This window comes from Mus musculus, chromosome X, assembly GCF_000001635.26.
Source record: "Mus musculus strain C57BL/6J chromosome X, GRCm38.p6 C57BL/6J".
In the NCBI taxonomy this organism is placed as follows: Eukaryota; Metazoa; Chordata; class Mammalia; order Rodentia; family Muridae; genus Mus; species Mus musculus.
In genome coordinates this window covers 139,624,033-139,649,648 of record NC_000086.7, presented here as the reverse complement: position 1 = coordinate 139,649,648, position 25,616 = coordinate 139,624,033, and the positions used below count along the sequence as shown (strand labels likewise).

The 25,616-nt window shown below is 37.6% G+C and overlaps 1 protein-coding gene across 2 annotated transcripts in view; it reads right to left on the bottom strand.

The window, feature by feature from the left end:
- The window catches only part of Rnf128 (ring finger protein 128), a 109,806-nt gene that overhangs the window by 23,497 nt on the left and 60,693 nt on the right, over positions 1-25,616 (bottom strand). For both annotated transcript variants that reach the window (NM_001254761.1, NM_023270.5), the window contains exon 2: positions 7,116-7,363. In NM_001254761.1, the coding sequence (NP_001241690.1) occupies positions 7,116-7,363 (248 nt within the window). The remainder of the gene's footprint in view (positions 1-7,115; positions 7,364-25,616) is intronic.

Genomic DNA, 25,616 nt, shown 5'->3' with positions numbered 1-25,616 from the left:
AGGAATAATTCTCAAATTTAGGCAAGTGCATACATGTAAACACACTGACCACAAATATACATTAAGCATATATAGACAGACAGATAGATGATAAACTAAGACAAATAATGGTACAAATATAAGCATCTAATGGCTTTTTCAGTTAATTTAACTAATAGACCATAATTGGGAATGTTCCAGATAATATTAACAATAGCTTATACTCAAAGGCAACTGTTTTGAGGCAGGGTCTCACATTGTAGCCCAGGCTTGTCTTTAACCCACTATGTAGCCAGGCTGGCCTCAGACATTCACTAACCCTCTTGCTTCATCCTCCCAAATGCTGAGATTATAAACATAAGCCAATATACCAGGTCCAAGGATTAATTTTAAGATATTAAGACAGCTTAGCCTTTCTTCATCTGAGAGCACTCTCTATTATTATTTCTAACAGGAAGCTATAGGGAGATGTGTGGAATGTCTCTATCTAGGGAACTAATTTGAGTATCAGACTCCCAGACTCAAATGGTAGGAGTGGGAAGAGCTGGTAGCTAGGATCATTTTGCTTGCAGCTGGTCATACTGTCTGAAAGGCAGGGCCCAGACAATGAAACCAGCTGTATATTAGCCAGCTCAATTGTTGTGCAAAGCCATCTTGAAAAACTGGTATAACATGGTTCATTGCTCTAGTCATATCTAACAATACATCAACCACTGATATAAAGGACACTTTGAGGACCACATTCCCAGAGTTGGCTAATGGCCAATCATGGTTAACTTGGAAATATTCAAGGTAGAAGTTCCACTCTGTTACCTCTTGTATTACAGTCTATTGACATTGTCTTTGGTCAAAACTTTTTACAACAAAAGCATCGTGTGGTACCTTTAAAAAAAGTATTTATATATGAATACTTCATTGGTAAGTATTTACCATAGTAAAGTCTAAGTATTTGTATATGCTGTTATATTCGTATTTTATATGTTGCAATATGAACATATAATTTCATATAAATAGCATTTGGTTGATATTTATAGACTCAATTATATTTATAGTATAGTATTTATATTAGTATAGTACAGCATTTATATATTTTAAATATATACAACATACACATCCAAACAAACATGTACACATAGACACACAATACAGTCTTTAAGGACAATAAACACACCTAATAGGTGGAGAGGCCAACAAGTAGAAGTAGGCTTAAAGAAACAATTCAACCATCTATAAGATCCTCACTAATATCTTTTATTGCTGTACCAATTTCATTATCCATTTACCTCTTGGTCTATGGCTACTTGAACTTCGTAATAAGCTTGTCCAGAGTGCCTTATTATAGTAATAAATTAGGTAATTTTAATTCTTTCTCAGGAAAGTCACTATCTATTGGCACGGCACCTTGAGTTTTACTTATATCTTCCACTCTATTTGATTACTATATGATCTGTTTACACATAGGAGCTGACTCTTATTATATCATATTACAGTATGATTATTTTACTTTGTGTATATATGCCATTGGTTAATACCATGTATTTTCCTAAATTTCTCTCCACCTTACTTTTGTTTATTTTTAAGTAATCACATTCCTCCATCCAACCTCTTCCATGTGCCCACCCCACAGCCCCTAAGTTCATGGCCACTGACTTTGTTATTGTCCCATATATATGCCTGAGTACATAACTACCCTGCTCAGGAAGCTACTGTTACTTATATGTATATGCTTCGGGGGCTGACCATTGGTGCTGGATAAACAGTCAGGGTGCTCATTCCGAGGATGCCAATTTTTCCTGCTCTCAGTATTCCGTAGTTGCCTATAGCTCTTTGTCTAGGGGTTGGAGTCTGAGATTTTTCCCTTCCATGTTATCAAGTCTGTTGTTGTTCACCTTAATATCTAAGATAAAGTCTCCCCCTGGCCAACGGTTCACAAATTTGGCTAGAGTGTCTGGCCACTAAAGCCTGATCCTCCTCTCTCCTCCTCCGAAGCACTGGGATTACAGTCAAGCCCTGGCATACTTGGCTTTTCTATGAGTGCTCAGTACCTAATTCAGGTCTTAAAGTCCGTGAAGCAAGTACTTTTCTCAAGGGACACATATCCCCCGCCTTTTAGTGTGTGTGTGTGTGTGTGTGTGTGTGTGTGTGTGTGTGTGAGAGAGAGAGAGAGAGAGAGAGAGAGAGAGAGAGAAAGAGAGAGAGAGAGCCCATAAGCATATGTTATAGAAGTGTTCTAGTAATATACATTTCAAAACTCAAAATATGGTCACAATATACTTTGCTTTAGTTACCGTATCACAGAACTCTACATTTCTAGGACTGGCCTTTCCCACGTATGAAATATTATTAGGGAGAAATGTCACTAGTAGTAATGATTATGTCACGTTTAGGTTCCATGTTAGTTGGGACAAAGTGCATCACATATCTTAATTCACATTAATATGTAGCTAAAGGTTTCCATTAACTGTTGAACGGCATAGCTAACTCCTTCCATTATTGAGTACATAGATATCATTAGTATTGTTTCTATCCTCATACCTAGTCTCATTTTTATACTACATATGACTTCTAAAATTTAATGCGTTTTGTTGTGACATTTCCATTCATATGATTTTTTTTCTTCTCAAAAGTAGTTATTTCTAAGCCACTGCTTATCAATTAAATTTGTTCTTTAACAATTTCATTCATGTATACAACATATGCTGATTACTCTCTCCCTGTGCCTCCCTTATCTTCTTCGAAATCCATCAATCCATTTTTCTGCCTTTCTTGCAAATGATTCCTTCCTATGTATTTTAATTACTATATCTTACTTTTCTTAAAATCACTGCTCCTTAAGAGTAAATGTACAAGCATGATACCAATAGACATGCTAATGTTGAAAGCAGAAAGCTCTTGAGGCCTCAACCCTACACAAATAACTAAGGAACGCCTAGAAAGAGTCTCCCCCAGGGAAGAACACACCAACTGCTTATCCAATACTACATGGTCAGCCCTGGAAACTTTCATAAAAGTAACATTTTACAGACTGAGCAAATTGTATTTGTGTATTTAGGAAAACACACACACACATACAGTAACAACAATTAAAGGGGCCAAAAATTTGAAGAACAAGGGGAACTACATGGGAGTGTTGTTTGGAAGGGAAAATGATGTCATTAACTATAATCTTAAAAATTATTTTTTTCAAGAGTAAATGTAAATCCAGCTTTTCTTGCTATATATATATTTCATTTCCTATTTTACTGGGTACCATCTTTTCTTTCATTTAAAAGCATTTAATCCAATGTAAGGTGTCACTGAGTACTGCCTTAGATAATGTCAAAACACATATACTATACTTCTCTCCAAATGATGGGTACTGTATTCTACAGTGGTATAGGGATCATAACCACAAGTAGTCTAGTATTTGATGCAATTGTGTCGTGAGATTTCTTGTAACATTCTTTTCTATTAAGGTTGTTTCAAGTAGGAACAGCAATCCACTTCGCCTTATTTGGTATGCTATTTTCATTCAGAAACCATTGGTATTTTTCATGATGTCTACAAGGTTTTTTTTTTTTTTTCACCAGCAAAAACAGGATGGTGTATGCTTATACATCTTTTATGACCCATAAAAGGTATTATTCGTGGGGGCTCATCTGAGTCATTATCAAAACTTAGCTGCTATCATCAATTTATATAATATTTGCTACTATACCTCATAATCTTCAAAAGGAAGATATCTCTGGAAACAATATCTTCCCTAATATTCTTTTGGTTTGCTTTTTAGTGACAGGGTCTCACTATATAACCCTGGCTGGCCTAGAATTCACAAAGATTCACCTGCTTTTGTGGGATTAAAGGCGTGCATCACCATGCCCAGCCTTCCCTAATATTCTAATGATGGGGAAAGTCTCTATAATACAGCTTCATCAACATTTCTATCAATAGAAAACTAAAAAATGTGGCTAAATGTCCAGTTAAAGTTGTAAACCTGAGCCGGGCAGTGGTGGCCCATGCCTTTAATCCCAGCACTTGAGAGGCAGAGGCAGGTGGATTTCTGAGTTCAAGGCCAGCCTGGTCTACAGAGTGAGTTCCAGGACAGCCAGGGCTACACAGAGAAACCCTGTCTCTGAAAACCAAAAAAAAAAAAAAAAAAAAAAAAAAAAGAAAAGAAAAAAAGTTGTAAACCTGTACATGAAGCTTTTTACAAAAAAAAATGTGAACTTATGAAAATCAAATCTATAAGTAACATTACAGCACTCAAATCTTTATAAGCGAAAGTGATTACTGCCCATATATTGGATTTTTTTATCCTCAAAAGAGGAAGATAAAATCAAGAAAGCAGTAAAAGCAGATCCTGCCAAAGCCTTCTGTAATAGATGAGAAGCTTTAATGCTATTCTTGAAATTCTACTGAGGGAAACTTTGATAAAATGTATTATAATCTATGAAAATTGCTTAATTGAAAGATGATATTAGGCCTAAATGTGCAATGTGGCTTGTGCAATACCTGGCAAAGTTCTTCATAAACCTTCTTACTCCTGCCTCCAGAACTGTGAATAATATATTTCTGTTGTTTCAAATCCAGGAATAAACCTTATTACTTCGTAGAGGAGTTTATAGATTTATTATAGCACTTAGAATACAGAAACACGGATCTTACTGTGGACAGACACAAACCACTTTCATCATTGTGACTAACCTTTGCATAGTCAGTCAGTCATATGGGAGACCATTTTTTTCCACCCTCAGAGAGAAAAAAACCACATGATATACAAATGTCAAATATTAACACAGTGAATTTACTGAGCAGTCTGGCACTGGAATGCTAAATATCCTTCTGACCTTAGCTGGTAACAGGCTGAACCTGTCACCACTGTGATAAGCTTCTTCACCAAAGAGGACAGAAGGCAATTAAGTCTAAACATTCTGATGTTCAGCATTTATTAATATATGGTAGTACCTAATCCTTATATAGGTTTTATAATATGATTTAAACTTTTCATCTATTGTGAAATTCCATTAATTTCCTTACTCTACAGAAATCTTGTTGCTTCTGGTCCTAAATATACTGGAGGTTTCTTTGCTCTGTGGAAAATTAGTACATGGCATTGCCCGGCCTTTGAGGAACTTTTCAGATCATAAAAACACGTTCTGTTGCTTCTATCCCCTGAAAGTGGTAACTACCAATGTCATGGAGAAGTGGCACAACATTGCGTTGTTACACTGACAAACCTTGAAGGGAACAGTAACTCATGATGGTGGCATGGGGAAGAAGGGAGGAATACAAGTAAGTAAATAATTATGCTCTGGAGGGATACTGCATTTGTTCATGAAGGCTACGTGGGAAATAAGAGAGAAAGACAGAGACAAAGGGAAGGAGGGAGGGAGGAAGGGAAGGAGGGAGGGAGGGAGGGAAGAGCAGCTCAATAGCTTCTGGCCTAAGGACAATAGAAACTCTGTAGAAAATGTGTGTAATACTGATATGTGCCTGTGTTGACTGGAAAGAACTAGAGGAAAGGAGACGACATTGCTAAAAGGAGGAAAATTGCTGGAATGACAGCCTTGAGTATACAAAAGCCAGAAAGAGCATGTACACCAGAGAAAGTTGGCTGTGGAAGAAAACATAGTATCTGGCAAAACAGAAGCCAGAGAGGAGGAACAGGGTCTAGATGCACATACAGACAGAAGTACTGATGCAGATCATAAATTTAAAGTCAGTATAGCTACAAATATTTTTTTTCTGGTACTTCTGCAAGTCTAGGTGTAGACACAGAGTGCGAGGTAAGGTTTAGCCAGGGTTGATTTCGCCGGCGAGTATGTGCATAGGTTCTACGTGTATGGATTTAGCAAACATTGCATTGAAAGCGTTCAGAATAAGAATCTGCATCTCTCCTGAATATGTGTAGACTTTTTCCCACAGTCATTCTCTACAGAACATGGCATAAGTCTGATTTGCATACTATAAACAATGTATTAGTTATTATAAGCAATCTAGACAGGATCTAAAGTGTTTGTACATGCATACATTATATGCAAATACTGTAATGTTTTACATAAGAGACTTCATGGATTTTGAGTACATAACAGGAGGTCCTGAAACCAATCCCCTATGGACACCAAATGGATAATTCTACAACAAAGAAAGTGACAATCTAGCCAGGTGTGGTGGTGCACACCTTTAATCCCAGCACTCGGGAGGCAGAGGCAGGCGGATTTCTGAGTTCGAGGCCAGCCTGGTCTACAGAGTGAGTTCCAGGGCAGCCAGGGCTACACAGAGAGACCCTGTCTCGAAAAACCAAAAAAAAAAAAAAAAAAAAAAAGAAAGTGACAATCTGAGATAACATTTGAATGGCCACAGAATTTAAGCTAATCAATTAGAGAATTGATATTATAGGAAGGGGTGAAGATGGTTTAAATGTGATCAGATCAGGGATAGAGAATTATAGGTACTCCTCTGTTTTATAAGCCCTTGGATGTTTTGTGCTACCCTTTCCATACTTTGTACTTTTTAAAGCATTAGTGTTAAAATATTGTAAAATTATGAATACACTGTATGTTTGTAGTTTAACACTTTTATCGTGAACAATTGAAAATGCAAAACCTTCCTTAGGCTGGCAAGATTGCTAAGTGGGTAAAGCTACTTGCAGTCAAGCCTAACATGAGTTCAATTCTTGGAACCCACAAGGTGGAAGGAGAGTATAGACTTGAATACAAATTCGTTCATTCATCCATCCATTCATTCATTAATTCTCTTGCGTGAGCACACGCACATTTACCTTCAGGCAGTGATAACAGTTATCTTGGTTTTATGAATATTTCTTCATCTGTACTTTCTAATTTCTTTGAGTGTGAAATGCTCTTATAATTTAGGAAAACAGTTCATTTAAAGCAACATATGTATTTACAGTCATTTAGAAATAAATGTTGGCTGTGTACCCTTAGAGGTGTTAAAAGACTTAATCAAGCAGGATTAACTTTGACAAATGACAGAATATAAAACTTGAGATGATGAGAGCTGATATCCTTTCTGAATGACTGAATTTCAAAAGCATATTTATAGATCTGTGTCTAGTAAGTATAATAATATCCACGAAACCAAACTGTAAGTGCAACAGTAGAAATATTTGAATAGGCAAAGGGAGCATGACAAACCTGCTTCCTGCTTTGAGCTCTTGCATTTCGTAATCTTCGAGCAGAATAAAAGATGAAATAGCCCACGGTTGCTGCCGTAATTATGAAAAAGGACACAGAAACGAAGAAAATTGAATAATGATTCACCCAAGGGCCATGTTTTTTCCCTACTTCGATGACCATTGTGACTTGGATGCCTCTTTGAATAGACTGCAGAATTTTTGTTCCTTTCAGATTGCCAATCATGATTGCAACAATGTCCCCAGCACCTGTAAAAGAAAATGAATTCAGTTTTACTTTGAGATCATTAATATAAAAAAGCCAATTGAATGGATAATTTAAAACATTTAAAATGAGACCTGCTGACACAAAAGGCTATGTTATCATTCAGTTAACATTATTAAGCACTTATTACATTCAAAAGCCATAAGGGCTCTAACCATGTGAAGATTTGGTCATTGATCTCAGGAGCTCATAGTTGAAAACAGTGCTTCTCAGCCTTCCTAGGGTTTTGTTCTTTTTAATACAGTTTCCTCATGTTGTAGTGACCCCCAACCATAAAAATTGTTTTGTTGCTACTTCATAACTGTATTTTTGCTAACGTTATGAGTTGTACTGTAAATATCTGATAGGCAGAGTATCTGATGCATGACCCCTCTGTGTCGAGAACAGCTGCTTTAAAGGAAGGCATGGCAACGCCATTAACCATAATTCAACGCATTACACTTGGAGTCTAGGTTGCTTGTCTCACTCTGCATCCCAGGCAAGCCTGAAACTCAGGTCCTTCTGCCTGATCCTCCTGAGTAGCTAGGAGTACAGGCCTAAGAAATTGCCCCAATATGCAAACTGTGTGAAGGCCTTCTTAATGACAAATAGTCCACTACTGACAAACAATAGAACTTACCTCCACGGGATTATTAAAATACTTAGATGTATCTTTTTTTTTAATTTATAAGTAGGCAGATTGTCATATTTACTCAATATTAATATATATAAAGCTTTATGTATCAATATAGGGATTTTTGACAAATCATCTCATATATGTTTGACAGTCCATCACATGATCACAATGTGGTATTTTTCTACATCTTTAAAGATAATATCAAATTTGCACAAGCTACTTGAGAAGGAGAAGCAGACTAGTGAAAGGCGAAGACAATGAGACAAGAGAAGGCAATGGGTAGGCTAATACAGACAAAGCTCATTCTATCCATGTATGAAATAGAAGGCAACTCTTTCTTTCTTTCTTTCTTTCTTTCTTTCTTTCTTTCTTTCTTTCTTTCTTTCTTTCTTTCTTTCTTTTTCTCTCTCTCCCCCTCCCTCTCTCTCTCTCTTTCCTTTCCTTCCTTCCTTTCTTTCTCTCTCTCTCTCTTTCTCTCTCTCTTTCTTTCTTTCTTTCTTTCTTTCTTTCTTTCTTTCTTTCTTATGTTCTATGTCTTACAAAACATAATAAAGAAGAAAAGAATAACAAAATAAAAGGTTAATCTTGATCCATCTAACATTTATTACAAGAAAGGAAAGAGAAAGCAAGCAGGCAGGCAGGTAGGCAGATATTTTGTTTCAAGAGCTCTAAGGTTTTATATATAGGCCTGTTCAGGGTAGCAAAGAAAATAACACAAAGTGGTGATAGAAGTATTCGTTTCTATTTAGTGCCAGTTAAGGACAAACCTGAACTTACACTACTACTGTTACTAAAGATCTCATATCTGTAATAACCTTTCTACTCCCAAACATGTTTGGTTAGAAAAGCAAGACAAACCTTATCTTTCTCAATGTTCTGAAAATGTCATTGTTTAAGTCATTCCAATGCTTATCAAGGTTTATAATCCTCCTAGTTTTTATGACCCAAGATGAATGATCCTAAGCAAAAGAAGGGTTCTTTGAATGTTAATGTATTGCCAACCAGAGAAACCCCCTATTGATACTAGGTTAAGGTATTACTCAAGGTTAATGATTAAACTCCAGCCTGGAATAAACAACCACCTACAAATAAGACCTTTAGACTAGAATTTAAACACAAAGGACAATACTAAGATAGTGTTTCCATTTTCAAGGACTAAGAGTAAAAAATCTTAAATGGTGGTATATATTGTGGATTTTTTTTAACCCAAATAAACAATCCTTGAAATTTACAGCTCTGAGTAGCAAAAGACAAAAGATTGGGCCACCTAGAAACACCATTGAGTACCCAGGCTTGGATCCTTCCCTAATATATTCAAAAGCTATCACCAAAGATCCTTTTATCAGTTGATGCATATGAGTGTTTGTGTGAATGTCTTTATGAGCACCATGAACAATGTGCATGCACTACAGTGACAGGTGGCTGTCAGAGCCCATGAAACTGCACTTACAGATACTTAGAAACTACTATGTGTCTGGGAACCAAACCTGGCTCTTCTGGTTCTCTCCAGCTCATTCCTATAGATAGTTAAAGCCTCCTACTCCCCCCCCCAAAAAAAAACTATCTTTGCAAGTGACAGTTAAAATTCTTAGGGCTCCTACTGACTGATGCATGACAGACAACTCGGTGTGATAGAAGTTAATGGCTCACTGTCCTATTTCCGTGGAACAAAAATGCAGAAGGTACAGGAAGTGAAGAGAGTATAAAATGCAGGCAGCATTTCCTCTATCTTTATCTAAAACAAACATGACTAAATTTCATCTAAAACATATGACCAAAATTTCCCTTATGGGTAAAAGAATTTGTAAGTTAGGAGGAAAAGGGTCTTTGTTGTTTTTAAATTTCTAGCCATGAAACTAAAACCTAACATTCTGTCTTTTTTTCCTATAAGGGAAACATCTGTCTGGAAAATTTTCATTAGTCACATAGTGTGATACTGTAATGGATATGATATTTGACAGTACAGCGACTTTTAAAAGTTAACTTTAGAAAATATTGCCATTTGAAAGAATTCTTTATACATCATGGATGTGACCCTCTAATAAGTGACTAGTAGAATTCTAGAGTTTTTACCCCCCCCCCTTTAGAAGATACAGATGAAGCAGCAGAAGTGGCTACTCAGACTAGCCACTCTGTATGCAGACTTAAAAATTAAAAGTCAAGAATGTACACTGTGTATATATCAGGAACACGTTTGTGTTTCAATACCCACAATCTATATTCATACATACCTTCTGAAGTTGAACAGTGAAATACACTGAATTACACTCCCAGTCATATAAAAGACGCATGTCTCATTTCAACATGGCTCAGAGGCTGAAGGACCACTTAGAAGAATATTTTGTATGATACCAGTGCATTCCCCCCATTTATATAAATTTTAAATAAGTAGACATTTTGAAGAAAGGCATTTCTTTTTTTGAGGTGTGTGTGTCTGTGTGTGTGTGTCTGTGTGTGTGTTTGTATGTGTGTTAGGGGCATGTCCTCATGTATGGGCAAGCCAGGGTTCAATGTCAAGTTGTTTTCCTTCGTTTCTTTCCATCTTATTTTTTGAAACACATTTTCCCACTGAACCTTGAGTTTGCCCACTGATCTGGATGGGCTTGGCCACAAGCCCCAAGGATGCTCCCTTCTCTGCTTTTCCGATGCTAGGACTGCAAATCAAGTACTTTGCTACTTCTCCCCAGCCCTGTAAACATTTTCTTGGTTATTGTTGTTTGTTTTTTTATTTTGCTCTATCCTAGACATTACTGTAGTTCTCTTCTTCCTCAATGCCTTACAGCTTTCTAAAAGTGCTACTTATCCACTGTTCCCAATCACAGATAATGACATCACAATGCTTCGAGTCACATGCTCTAAGTATCAACAAAGTCATCTTTAAAAAAAAAAAAAACATTTACTATGTTTTTTCAACCACAGCCTCCCTCCCCTCCTTCCCTCCCTCCCTCCCTCCATCCCTCCCTCCCTTCCAGTCCTCTTCACACTTCCCCTCACTTCTCCCCTGTTTCCCTTCAGGAAAGAGCAGGTTTTAAAATAAGACCAGGCACAGACCCTCGTGTCAAAGCTGGCTGGACAAGGCAACCCAGTAGGAGGAAAAGGGTCCCATCAGCAGGCAAGAGTCAGAGACACATGCTCCATTGTTAGGAGTTTAAACATAACTCTACCCTAAACCCACAGCACATCATATTCAGAGGGCCTGGTACAGGCTCCATGGTTATCACTGGGGCAATGGTGGCCCAGAGCATTGTGGGAGTGGCCAACCAATGACTAGTATGAATTGAGGTCCACACCAGAAGAGTCAGCCCATGCCTAACACTATGTAGATGGGCGGAATCTGGAAGCTCAGAGACCTAGGGTAGAACCAAACACAACTGACAAACAAGTCAATGAAATGATTCGAATAATATTCTATTATACTCAGGATTCAGTGCCTAGCCCAATCACCATCATTGAGGTTCCCTCCAGTAACTGATGGAAGCAGAGGCAGAGGCCCACAGCCAAACAATAGGTGAAGACAGGGAAACTCCATTTTAACCCTTTAGTATGTGCCTATCAGTCATGTAAATCTATCTTTCTTGGTGTCTTCCATTATCAAAATATTTTTTTCATATTCGTGCTGCTTTTATAATTCCTTGGCATATTTCTATAACCTAACTTGTTTCTGGTTTTCCTACATCCAGTATCCTCAATGTTCAGTGATTATCTTTAACTATATTCCCTTAAAATTTCATCAGAATTATTTTCATTTTTTTTAATTTTTGTTTTTTGATTTTTTTGTTTCTTGCTTTTTGTGTGGCATATGTGATTATATCCTGCTCAGAATTTTTACTTATTCTATATTACTCATTGAAGCCTGACTCCTTGGCCTAGGGTATACAATCTCATTTGATATAGTCTGAATGGAGTTGTCCAGTTAGGTATATCTCTCTTACACTATACTTCGTGCATACTCAGATTCAACCACATGCAGCCATTTATTGTCATTCGCTTTTCCATAACTCTATTTTTTTGTACTCTCATCCTCAAGTCCCCAGCATACATCTTGATTACTGCCCCCTCTCCCATTTGCCTCTGTATCTCTGATGGTCCAGTTCATAGTCTTCCAGAATGAAAGCAAATGTTCCATCGGTTTCATTTTTAATCATTGTTTAGCGTGCATGTGTGTGTTTGTGTGTACATGTGTGTAAACACATTTGCATGAGTGAGAGTCTGTTTGTTCCTTCTACAAAGTAGTTCCTGGGGATAGAACTCATGTTATCAGGCTTAGTAGCAATGCCTTTACCACCCACTAAACTATCTCCCTAGCACCTATCATTTGAATTTTAATTTCCACCTAGCTCTTCATTTTGTCTGACAACTTAAATCAGCATACCAACTCCCTCTCTAAACTAAGAATCTTTTTTTTGAGTGGAAAAAGTCTGTAATTCACTATTAGCAATGGTTTTCTTTTTGGGGATATCTAGGAAGTTACATGTTTCATTCAAGTAAGGTTTACTGGAAAAATTGCTTTACACAAATAGTAAAATTTAACCATATTTATGTAAGTAGCTTTTTAATTTTGTGTATTATATGTACATGCATTAACATGTGAATACAAGTACACACACATGCTATGACATACTTGTGGACATCAGGACAACCTAGGCTTAACCAGTATTTACTTTCCACCTTAACTGAGACAAGGTCTCTTGTCACTTTTCTCCACTGTATGTTACATGCTAGCTAGCCTTTGAGCTTCTTGAAATTTTCCTGTCTCTTTCTCTATTTTACCTCTATGAGAATTGGGCTTACAGATGCATACACTACTCTGCATGGCTTTCCTTAGATTCTGGAGATTTGCACTCAGGTCTTGATGTTTACATGCCAAGTGCTTTCTGCATTGAGCCATCTTTCCAACATTTTTAGTATCAGACATAATAATTCAACATAATCAAATATGTTTAGCTAAGTCCTTCTCTTATAAAATAAAATGTATCACTGCAGGGTTAGGCTGTGCCAAGGTGGGGGGATAACAGGGGAGTGTCTTACCCTCTCAAAAGAGGTAGAGACTATGTGAGGGAGGAACTGGGAGGGAACAGCAATTGGGATATAAAATTAATTAATTAATGGAAAAGTGATAATATGTTATAACAAAAATGTATCTAGTGTATGCAACCATACAATCAGCTTTTTTCCCATGAATGAATATAACATACATTTCAGCACAATATTGGAATATTTTTAAACAATCTGTGAGCAGCATTTTATTTCTGTAAAACATATATGTCATATACTGATTAAATTTATACCAGTTGGGCAGCAAGATGACTCAGGAGATAAAAACCCTTGCCACTTGAGACTGACAACCTGACTCAGTTCCCAGGACCTCTGTAAGAGTAGAAGGGTGAAACCCAATCCACAACGTTATGGCATCTGCATGCCCATTGCACTAAACATAATTAAGTGAAAAACTACCAACAAAATATTAGGTTCATTTCCCTATAGATTTAACACAGACTTTTTGCTCTAATGGACTATGTGAAGCAGATGGATAAAAGAAATCAACCCGCTCTATCCCTATATTATTAAAAGCACGTCATCATTAGCTGTTCTTGCTTCTTATTCCACAGACTAAAATGTACAAAAATGTAATAATGCCCTATTTTCATAACAAAGATGTACTAATTATGATTTGTTATTGACGGTGGATTAGTCTTGGAAGCTATTATTTAATATAGCAGTAATATTATCTGTCCCCAGACTCTTATAATTTGTGCTTAAGTCATATATTATTGAAGCTGGAGTAGACCTCATGAACCAGCCTAATTCATTAAAAAAAACCCAGTAATCTAACACTGAACAATTTTTCATGAGGGAGGAAGAATCTTGTATAGCTTGCTGCTGATAGCATCAGTCCTCCTCTACAATTTTATGCTTCTCCAGTATTGTTGGATGCGAGGCAATTAAGCTTGGTCCTACAGAAAGAGCAACGGGCTTCCAGAGGGCACTTGAAGGCCTCAGTGCAAGTACCCACAGCATCTACAACTGTTGTTCAGAGGCATTTTTGTTTACCTTCCCAATTTTACCTGAGAGTGAAGGTTACCAGATAAAATTGATCTATAATCTAAGGTCTTAATATAGTTAATATAAGGTAGGCATTGCTATTATTCCAATGACAAGGTAAAATTGAATTCCCAGCAAGGAGAGAAAGAGAACACAAGGCCGTGGCTTTGGTGTTCTGCTTTCCACTCTCCTATATTAGTTCTCTCTTTTTACTGACATCCGAAGTGATCTGACCTGAAAAAATAAAAATTAAAGAGGGACATCAAGGGGTACCCACCCCACACACATACTTGCGCACTCGCGCGCGCGTGCGCGCGCACACACACACACACACACACACACACACACACACAAGTAAAAGATCAAATTAGTGTATATGCAATCCCAAGAGAAGTCTGTTTTTTTGTTTGTTTGTTTGTTTGCTTGCTTGCTTTTCTGTTTGTTACTCTATTGAAACACCACAAACTAAGATGTTGACTCTGGATTCCAAAGAACAGTAACGTTTTAGTGGAACAACAAAATCAAACAAACAAAAACTAGCTCTTTGTTTCAGGACTAGGAATGAAACGCAAGGGCTCCAGAAGGCCACCAAGACTGACAGGCAAGCACTTTACCAGTAAGCCCCACCCCCAGGTTCTAAAGAAAGCCTTTTATGACTGTTGGGTGTGTGTGAATTTGTCCTCCTAAAGCAAACCTAGCCAAGCTTTGTTTTCCTGTGAGCTCTCCTATGGCCATCCAGTATTGCTCATGGCCATTATGGTTTCAACTGATTCCAAACGGTTTCGGATCTTCAAATTAGCTTTAGTGACTTTTAAAATGATCACTTCTTTTCTTTTCTTTCTTTCTTTTTTCTTTTTTGTTGTTGTGCTAAGAACTGAGCCCAGGGCCTCATGCATAAAAATGTTCTGTCACTGAGCTATTATTTCAGTTTGGTAAGTGATCTTTCTAAAGTCTCACAAAACACTCATTATGTGAAAGTTAGCCACTTATGATAAGCAGTTTATATGCTTATGATAAAAGCTTACAATTTATTACTCCTAAAGTAGATAGTCATTGGGGGAGAGAAAGTGAAAGGAACGTCGAAGACACATGCATGCAGGCTAGAAGAACTTTTGTCTTTTATTTTGATTTTACATTCTTTTTGAAACTTTGTGCACGTATTCACATACATGTGAACAGGACACGTGTGGGAGTCATTGCTCTCCTTCCAACATATAGGGTCTGCAGAATGAACTCTTCTCACAGCAAGCACCTTCACTCACTGAGATATTTTGTAGGCCCTTAAAGTCTCCTGTACCCTAGATGTGCCTCAAACTCACTGGGTAGCTGAGGCTGACCCTAAACTACTGACCATCCTGTTATCACCTCCCAACTGCTGTGTGACTCACCAGGCCAGATTATCATTTTATTTGCCTATTAGGGAGAATGAGGCACGGCCACTCTCCATCCAGAGACAGCTCATAAAATGGATCTTCGCTAAGGACAAGCATTCAAGCCCCCAGAAGACAATTCCAATGATCCAGGAAGCAACTTGTTTTGTTGAATCTGTGTCCCTTATGCTGTATCATCTTTTTCAATAGTGTTAGCTTGTCCTCTTACATTATATATAATAACATAGTCCATGCAAACAGATTAGACAGTCTATAAAATGATGTTTAACATCAATATCAATGCACTAATTTAATAGTTTTATACGTTGGTGAGTTATCTAGTTTTTCTAGTTTTCTTTTTCTTCCCTTTTGTTTGTTGTTAGTTTGGTTGTTTGGTTTGGTTTTGGTTTTTTTGGGGACAGGGTTTCTCTGTAAAGCCTTGGCTGTCCTAGAACTAGCTCTGTAGGCCAGTCTGGCCTTGAACTCACAGAGATTTGCCTGCTTCTGCCTCTGGAGTGCTAGGTTTAAAGGCACAAGTCACCAGGGCCCAGCTTGCTATCTAGTTTTCTATCTAAAGTTTCACTGTAATAATTCTCTACTTTAGAACCAGCAGAATGTGATCTGGATAGCTCAGGTGATCAAATCAGTGCCAATGAGTTAAAACTATAAATCACTTCCTTATGGACCAGTTACACAGAAGACAAACAGTACCCCCAATTTCACCCTAGTCTGTTTTTTTTTTTCAGTATCTACACACAGGTCAGGTACTGTGTTAAGCTATGGGGCTACAGTAAATACCTAAAACACGGTCCCTGTCTTGGGAATAGTGATAACAAAACAGAATACAGCAACTCTTTTATTAACTATTTGTGTATGTGGCAGTAGTGGCAAGTGCCTACAGAAGCCAAAAGTGTGTCAGATTCCCTGGGGATGCTGAGCTAAAGGTGGTTACAAACCACCCACCATGCATGCTGGAAACCAAAGTTAGGTCCTCCTGAAGGTCTAGTGCTCACAACCACTGAACCATCTCTCTAACCCCTGTAACAATGCTTACCACCACTTCTGAATAGCATTCGACGACTAATATATTAAATCACAATGGTCTCTAGTGTAAGCACTATGGAGGCATTTATTTTATTTTTTAGTATTCTAACTGCACACAAATTAGATATAGGTTCATGTAAATAGCTGACCTTTTCCATTTATTTTAAAAATGTAATGATATTATTCTAATTTAATCTTATTTACTTTTAAACACAAAGTCATTAAATGAGTATTTCTAGAGAATAAAGACACAGTAAGTTCTGTGTTTCTGGACCTTTTTATTCACCTTTGATACTAATACTAATAAGCTATAAAATAAGTCATAATAAGATTTTCATAACATATGGAGTATTTTAAGCATAATGATGGCATTTTTACAGGACCTGGGCATTTCAACAGAAAACATAAGGAGAGGAGTAAAAATAGCATTCTTAATTTAATGTTAGGAAAGCAGAAGTATTCACTAAGAGTGAATTACAAATAACAGGGCCACTGATGTCCAATGTGGTTGTTGTAAAACTAAGCTCACATTCAACACTGCCCAGGCATCTTGACACTGCAACGGAGTCAGCAATTGGGAATTCACTGCTATCTAAAACGGACAACGTCTGTGTGTGAGGGGTTCCTGCACAGGGAATAAACAGCTCTCTAATCAGTAGAACCTGAAACCAATCACCTGGACTTTGGAAAATTCACTTTTTCCATAGTGTGTTTCAAAGACTTGGTTTTGTTTTGTTTTGTTTTTGTTTTGTTTTCCTATACAGCACAAACTCTTTGGGCAGTTAGGGAAGATAGCTGATTTCAGTCAGGAATACCAACGCTCTTAGAATGGAAGTCTAAGAAGTACTTCTGTCAGACAGAAAAATGTGTAAGTGTGTACAGTACAGAAAGTTGTTCTGTTGGTTTGGACTCTCAAGCATTTCAGCTGTAAGTTCGGAGGGCACAGCTTCACCAGAGAAATGGAAGAATAGATCAGTTTTGATATACAAAAACAATCTCTAACAGATAGAGTCTTCAGAAAGCAGCATATTAAAGATAGTAGGTAAATAGATGCAACTCTGTAGAAAAGGTCACAGATGAATAATTTGTACATGACCTATCACATTCACAAGTATACAAGTCTCATAACTGTTTTGAAAACATCTAGTCCTGTCTTGCCTAGGCTGATTTTCACCAGTTGTTATGTTGAGCAAGATTCACAGTTCTCCAATTTTCTGGTGTCAGGACATTTTTACATGTTTTAAAAGTTACTGACGACTTCAAAGAATCTTTGTTTATGTAGGTTATTTCTAGTGACATTTACCAGATTAGAAGTTAATACCAAGGAATTTAGAAAATGTTAATTCATTCAATTAAAGTCATCATAAATGCATAACATTATTTTATTAAAACAACTATTATTTCTTCCAAATGTAACAAATAGAGTGGTGTCATTTATGAGTGGAGGCCTATGAAGTACATTTTTACTCACAGAAACGATGCAACTGGAGAAGTGTTGCTTTAATAGTTATTTTAGATTAATTGAATATACTGCACTTTGATATTACATCCAATCTGAACTTATAGTTAGTTAAAAGATATTATTTGAAACCATGTCAATGGACCCTCCCTACTTGGTTAAATGGAAATTCACTGGTTTGCCTTGCATATTGAATGGATATTTATCCACACCTCCTCCACCCTGTGCCCCCCCCCGTGTGTGTGTGTGTTTGTGTGTTCTGTGTGTTCCTGTAGGGAGCTCCTGTATAGGTATGTGGGTACATGTCCATGTTTACATGTCCATGGAGTTCAGAGGTCAACCTGAGATGTCATTTTCCAGAAGCCACCTACCCTGGTTTTTTCAGATCAGGTTTTTCTTAGTGTACATCTCACTAAGAAGCTAGGCTAGCTAGCTAGCAAGCCCCAGGGTTCCACGGGTCTCAACCTCCTAGGTACATGTATTCTAAACATGCAGAATTGTACCTAGCTTTGTCCACATGGGTTCCTGAACTTGAACTCGGATCCTAATGCTTGCAAGGCAAGCACTTAGTCAACTGGGCTACATCCTCTGCTTCTGCTCGTCCACCTTAATATCATGCATTGATCATCTATAAAGTATTGGTTCATTATACAGATTTAAATAAGAACTCATTTCAAGACTATACAATATAAAAGGGTAAATCGGTTGTTAATATCAACACAGATGTTATCAGAAAAAGCCCAAGTATCAGGAAGTTTTCAAGTTTATATGGTGGCTTCATTTTTTTTTCAGTTCCAATTTTGCCTGAAAACTTAAAAAATCATATCACTGGCAGCAAATACTGTCGGTGCTTTTCCTTGAAATGACAGGCTCAGTTTTCATTCTTGAGAAAAGGTCTTCCAAATATTTAGCTCTGAAGAGCTCCTGTTTGTCAGTAGGTTGTCAAGTTAAAAGGAGGTATTTGAAAAGAATAGCTAGCTCAGCTGACAGCTCTATCCCACACGTGCTTTGCCTTCAAACACAACACTTGATTGTGTTGCAAGCTGCTTTATGCCTACATCACTCACCCATCACACAGAAGCACACCTATGTGTAAGTCCCATAGAGGAGGGACTTAATAAAACTAATTATTCTACTAATTCATCTGGGTATTTTAAAGTAACCTTCAGCTTTATTTCTAATTTTGAAGTAATGTTTTTTTTTTTTATTCCTTGTCTGAGACTTCATAAGGCACACACTGTTCATATCCACTCCAGCCAACTCCACACTCACTTTCTTATCCACCCAACTTCAAGTTCTCTCCTTTTGAAAACCTATCAAGTTTACTGGGTGCTGGTGCAGCACGCCTTTAATCCCAATACTCAGGAAGCAGAGGCAGGCAGATCTCAAAAGCCAGCCTGGTCTACAGAGTGAGCTCCAGGATAGCCAAAGGCTACGCAGAGACACCCTGTCTTGAAAAAGTAAAACAACAACAAAAACAACAAACCCAAACCAAACCAACCATCAAGTTCAACTAGTGTTACTACTGAGTATACGGCTGCCATGGAACTACTAGGTCCTGTAGATGTCATGCTCTTAAAGAGAACTTACTTTCCCTCTCCCAGAAGCTATCAAACATCCGTGTTCTTCAGCTAGGCATGGGACTTCATGCCCATCTCCCATTCCATGTTGCAATTTTGTCTGGCTTTAGCTTATACAGTTCTTATGCATTCTGCCATAACTACCATAAGTTCACATGTGCAACTGACTGCCCTATTGGGTAGAGAAAACACCATTTCCATGCAATCATCCACCACTCTGGCTTACAATCTTCTTGCCTCCTCTTTCACAATGATCACTGAGCCTTGCAGAAAGACATGCACTGTAGATGCCCCATTTATAGCTGAGCACTCCATGGTATTTGAGGGACATTCTCTGCGAAGTTGGCATTTACCTTTTCTTATAAGTACACAGGGATAGACAATAACAATTAATACCATCTAATGTTTTCAGTCTTAGTTTGTTTTTAGATGCTAGTTTTTAGATGCTTCCTTGCCAGGGGGAGGTGGCACACACTTTTAATCCCAGCACTCAGGAGGCAGAAGCAGATGCATCTCTGTGAGTTTGAGTCCATCCTGGTCTACAGAGGAAGTTCCAAGACAGCCAACTGTCTCAAAAAGCAAAACAACAACAAAAATGATGCTCGCAGTTTTTATCACTGCTTCTATATCATTTGTGTAAACATGAATAGAATGAATGATGTTGAAGTGTTATTATGAAACTAGTCTTGACTTCTTTTTTTTCCATATTTTATTAGGTATTTAGCTCATTTACATTTCCAATGCTATACCAAAAGTCCCCCATATCCACCCACCCCCACTCCCCTACCCACCCACTCCCCCTTTTTGGCCCTGGCATTCCCCTGTACTGGGGCATATAAAGTTTGCAAGTCCAATGGGCCTCTCTTTCCAGTGATGGCCGACTAGGCCATCTTTTGATATATATGCAGCTAGAGTCAAGAGCTCCGGGGTACTGGTTAGTTCATAATGTTGTTCCACCTATAGGGTTGCAGATCCCTTTAGCTCCTTGGCTACTTTCTCTAGCTCCTCCATTGGGAGCCCTATGATCCATCCATTAGCTGACTGTGAGCATCCACTTCTGTGTTTGCTAGGCCCCGGCATAGTCTCACAAGAGACAGCTACATCTGGGTCCTTTCAATAAAATCTTGCTAGTGTATGCAATGGTGTCAGCGTTTGGATGCTGATTATGGGGTGGATCCCTGGATATGGCAGTCTCTACATGGTCCATCCTTTCATCTCAGCTCCAAACTTTGTCTCTGTAACTCCTTCCATGGGTGTTTTGTTCCCAAATCTAAGGAGGGGCATAGTGTCCACACTTCAGTCTTCATTCTTCTTGAGTTTCATGTGTTTAGCAAATTATATCTTATATCTTGGGTATCCTAGGAGGGCATCATCCTGAGTGAGGTAACACATTCACAAAGAAACTCACACAATATGTAGTCTTGACTTCTTAAACCACTGCGAAATTACAGGGAGCAACAATAGTCCTCTGATATTATTTTAAGACGTTTTGGGTAGATCAATGATCCTAAAACTTTACTATGCATGGAACTTAACTGGGAGACTTCCTAAGTCCCATTTTGAGTCAGTACATCTGGGGTAGGATGTGGAAATCTGCTGGTTTGACTAGTTTTATGGGTTAATTTGGATTATGTGGTCTACACGTAATACTTTGAGAAGCATTATGTTGGAGTTTGATTATAGTTTGATTGATATTAAGGTTTAGAAAAATATTAATTCAGTATCTAGAAAAATATCAATTATTTGCCATGTATGGAAAAAGTCTGCCAAGAAAATCATTTTTTAAAGTATGCAATGCATTTCATATAGAAGTTTGAAAATTTAGCCACATCAGAAAGAAGCCCATTCCTTTCCCAATAGAACACATTTTTATTGTCGCTGATATTATCAAAATCACCAGTAACAATTTCCGCACTAGAGTCCAAGCCACCAGTCTAGTTCTTTGATTTGCTTTCTTCATGGCTATAAGAAACATTACTATCTTTGGATTGCTCTTTTGGTAAAAGGTTCTATAAAGCTCCACTTCACATGCAGTTTAACATCTTTTCAGAATACCCTGACGCATGTAGGTTAGATGGCCTGATTTAAGCTATCCATGCAGTGTATGCCTTACTCATCCTTCACACCAAGCTATAAATTTCATGTTGGTGACTATGTTTTCCATCATTGTATCTATGGTATCTACCAAAGTGGCAATAACATATGCCAAATAAGCACTTGCTAAGTGAAGCTTTAATTATACTGTACCCTCTCATCTACTATCACATTTTTTGGCATTTCAATTATCTATATTCCAACATGATTATATAAAAAAAACTACAGAAATAAAAATGTCATAAACTTTAGTTTTATTATACTGTTAGAATTATTCTACTTTACTATTAGTTATTGTTGTGAATCCTGACTCTACTTAACTCACGAATTAAATGTTTATCATAGGTATGTATGTAAAGGAAAATACATTTATAAATATATATATAATGTTCATATATGTGTATTATGGTTCAATAATATTTATGGTTTCAAACATCAGTGGAACATCTTGTGCTACTGTCAGCTATATTTGATGGTTCTTCAAAATTTGATTCAATCTGAAAACCAAATTCATCCTTTTAAGATATGAACACCCTAAGATATGCCTCTTCTGCTCTATGCCCCAGTATAGGGGAATGCCAGGGCCAGGAGGTGGGAGTGGGTGGGTTGGTGAGCAGGGAGAGTGTGGAAGGGATAGGGGATTTTCAGAGGGGAAACTACGAAAGGGGATAACATTTGAAATGTAAATAAAGAAAATATCTAATAAAAAATATATGCCTCTTTCTCACATACAAAGATACCATATTTAAATTAGGTATGCCCACCTAAAGAAAGGATATGAGATATACATTGATAAAAAGCTAAAGACTAGTCCTACTCTATAGACCTTGTGTGCAGTATGATGCTCACTGACACAGTGACACAGTTTAGCTGACTCTGCTAAAATGGTCATGCTGATAGGCCTACTCCACAGGAGTCAATAATCCCACTCCAACTGGGAGTTTGGGTACATCTCAGCTTCAGAATTCGGTTTAAATACCAGGACACAGATAATTTGGTGTCTAAGGTCAGGTTATAATATAGACATCTGTGTCCACTAAGAAAGCAGTGGTTTTACAACATAGGATCTTGTTCAGAAAGCATAAAAGAAAACCATTGAAGCAGTTAGAATAGGTCACTATAAGACCTTAAACTATGTTGAGAAAAATATGTATTATTGCAAGATTCTATAGAATACAGGTTATTCAATTAACAAATATTTTTGGTTTCTTTTTTATGGTATTCTTTTTTATTAGATATTTTCTTCATTTACATTTCAAATGCTATCCCCAAAGCTCCCTATACCACCCCCCCTGCTCCCCAACCCACACACTCCCACTTCCTGGCCCTGGCATTCCCCTGTACTGGGGCATATGATCTTCACAAAACCAAGGGCCTCTCTTCCCATTGATGGCCAACTAGGCCATCCTCTGCTACATATGCAACTAGAGACACAGCTCTGGGGGTACTGGTTAGTTCATATTGTTGTTCCACCTATAGGGTTGCAGACCCCTTCAGCTCCTTGGGTACTTTCTCTCTCTCTCTCTCTCTCTCTCTCTCTCTCTCTCTCTCTCTCTCTTTAGGATACATAGATTATGATTTATTGGGGACTTATCTACACACATATATCTTTTTTTCTTTTTTAATATTTTTATTAGGTATTTTCCTCATTTACATTTTCAATGCTATCCCAAAAGTCTCCATACCGTTCCCCCCCCCCCACTCCCCTACCCACCCACTCCCACTTCTTGGCCCTGGCGTTCCCCTGTACTGAGGCATATAAAGTTTGCATGACCAATGGGCCTCTCTTTCCAGTGATGGCCGACTAGGCCATCTTTTGCTACATATGCAGCTAGAGACATGAGCTCTGGGGGTACTGGTTGGTTCATATTGTTGTTCCACCTATAGAGTTGCAGACCCCTTCAGCTCTTTGGGTACTTTCTCTAGCTCCTCCATTGGGGGTTCTGTGATCCATCCAATAGCTGACTGTGAGCATCCACTTCTGTGTTTGCTAGGCCCCCGCATAGTCTCACAAGAGACAGCTATATCAGGTTCCTTTCAGCAAAATCTTGCTAGTGTATGCAATGGTATCAGCTTTTGGAGGCTGATTATGGGATGGATCCCTGGATATGGCAGTCTCCTTCATTGGAGGCCCTGTGTTCCATCCAATAGATGACTGTGAACATCCACTTTGTATTTGCCAGTCACTGGCATAGCCTCATATGAGACAGCTATATCAGGATCCTGTCAGCAAAATCTTTCTGGCATATGCAATAGTGTCTGGGTTTGGTGGTTGTATATGGGATGGATCCCGGGTGGGGCAGTCTTGGGATGGTCCTTCCTTCCATCTCAGCTCCAAACTTTGTCTCTGTAACTTATTCCATGGGTATTTTGATCCCCATTCTAAGAGGGAGTGAAGTATCCACACTTTTGTCACATTTGAAGCATTCTGTTCTTGCTATAATGGATTGAAGTAACTTTACTAGCTTAGTCATTTCTATAAGTTGACCAGACTTTGATATAGTTAAAATTAAGAGGCCAAAATTAAAAAAAAATAATGGAAGAAGGGAGAAATTATGAAGTGCATGCTAATCAGAATTCCAAAATTATATATATTTCAGATTTGTATTTTGGAGATACAAAGAAAGTCTATAGATAAAGAAGTTCAGAAACAATACATTAAATGAAATTGAACTGAGTTTTCTTGGCATATTAGAGGCTCTAAGAAATGATACAGTGATGTGCACTGCTAGTCTCCAAGACTGGACTACAGATTAGGTGAAAGAGAAATTAAGCTTTCCTTTTAATGTATTAAAATGTGCACTCAATTCTTTATCTATATTTATCCATCATAATAAGTCTATAATGTACACATAATTATTACTCTCCATTCCACATGGGTAGAAACCAAGTTTTAAAGAGATTAATTTGGCAAAGCATACAAAGATATTACAGGAGATAAATGAAGTGAGAATCATATTAAAATCCATCTGATTCCCAAATTCTTTCTCATTACTTCTATGCTAGAAAGGGGGCCATAAGCATTTTCATTGATGGAGTTTGATGTCTTAATACTAAGGTCTTGTTCTGACTTTAAAATGGAAGACATGACAGTTGTTCCTATAGCCCATTTACTTTTGTTTGGTAGGTTTTTCTTTTTTTGATTTTTTTTTTGTTTTCTTTGTTTTCTTATGGTATTAGAGATCAAACCCAGAGACTTCCATATGATAGGCAAGCATTCTACCTCTGAGTTATATCCATGGTTGTTGTCATTGTTTTATCTGTGACAGGGTAGCCCAGGATTGCCTCAAACTCCTAAGTACCAGGACTACAGGCATTTGCCACATGTCTAGACCCATTTCTTCATTATGCAATTTTCCTATCATTTTTCAGAAACTACCCAGGGCGGGGGGAAGCAAAATGGGTGTCATTGTTCTTTTCTTCTTTTGAATATAAAATAATTACATATTTAAAAGTATGAAACTAAAAAACTATAACCAAAGGAAAACTATGGTTTCAAACTAATAAAACTGTTAGCAACAAGTTCAAGGGAACTAACATTCTTCAATTGTTCACTATGTGTTCAACACTTTATAGCATCATGGAGAATAAGTATTACTGGGTGTCTTTCATGAATAAGATAACTGAGGTTCAGGTTGCCAAAATGCCCAGTATTACATATTTATTCATGTGTAGAACAGGAATTCATGTCAAGAAATCAGGCTCAAGGACACCTTGCATTGTAATATGCTATCTTCAACTTTCAAAAGGAACAACTTCACCCTTGGTACCATAGATTGAAATAAAGAAATAAAGCAATCAAGTAGGTTTCCTCACTATCAAAGGTTATCTGTCAGCCTTTCATTACATTACTTAAGGTTAAGTAAGTTCCCTTACCTTGTTAGCAAGTTTAAGTAACAGACACCAGTCAAAAAAGAAGTGGTGAAAATGCAATGGTTTGAGAGTGTTGTTGAAATATTCCACCCAGGTGGAAAACTTGTTAAGACTCAGGGAGCAATTAACACTCAAAAGGCTCAAGAAATAAACAACTCA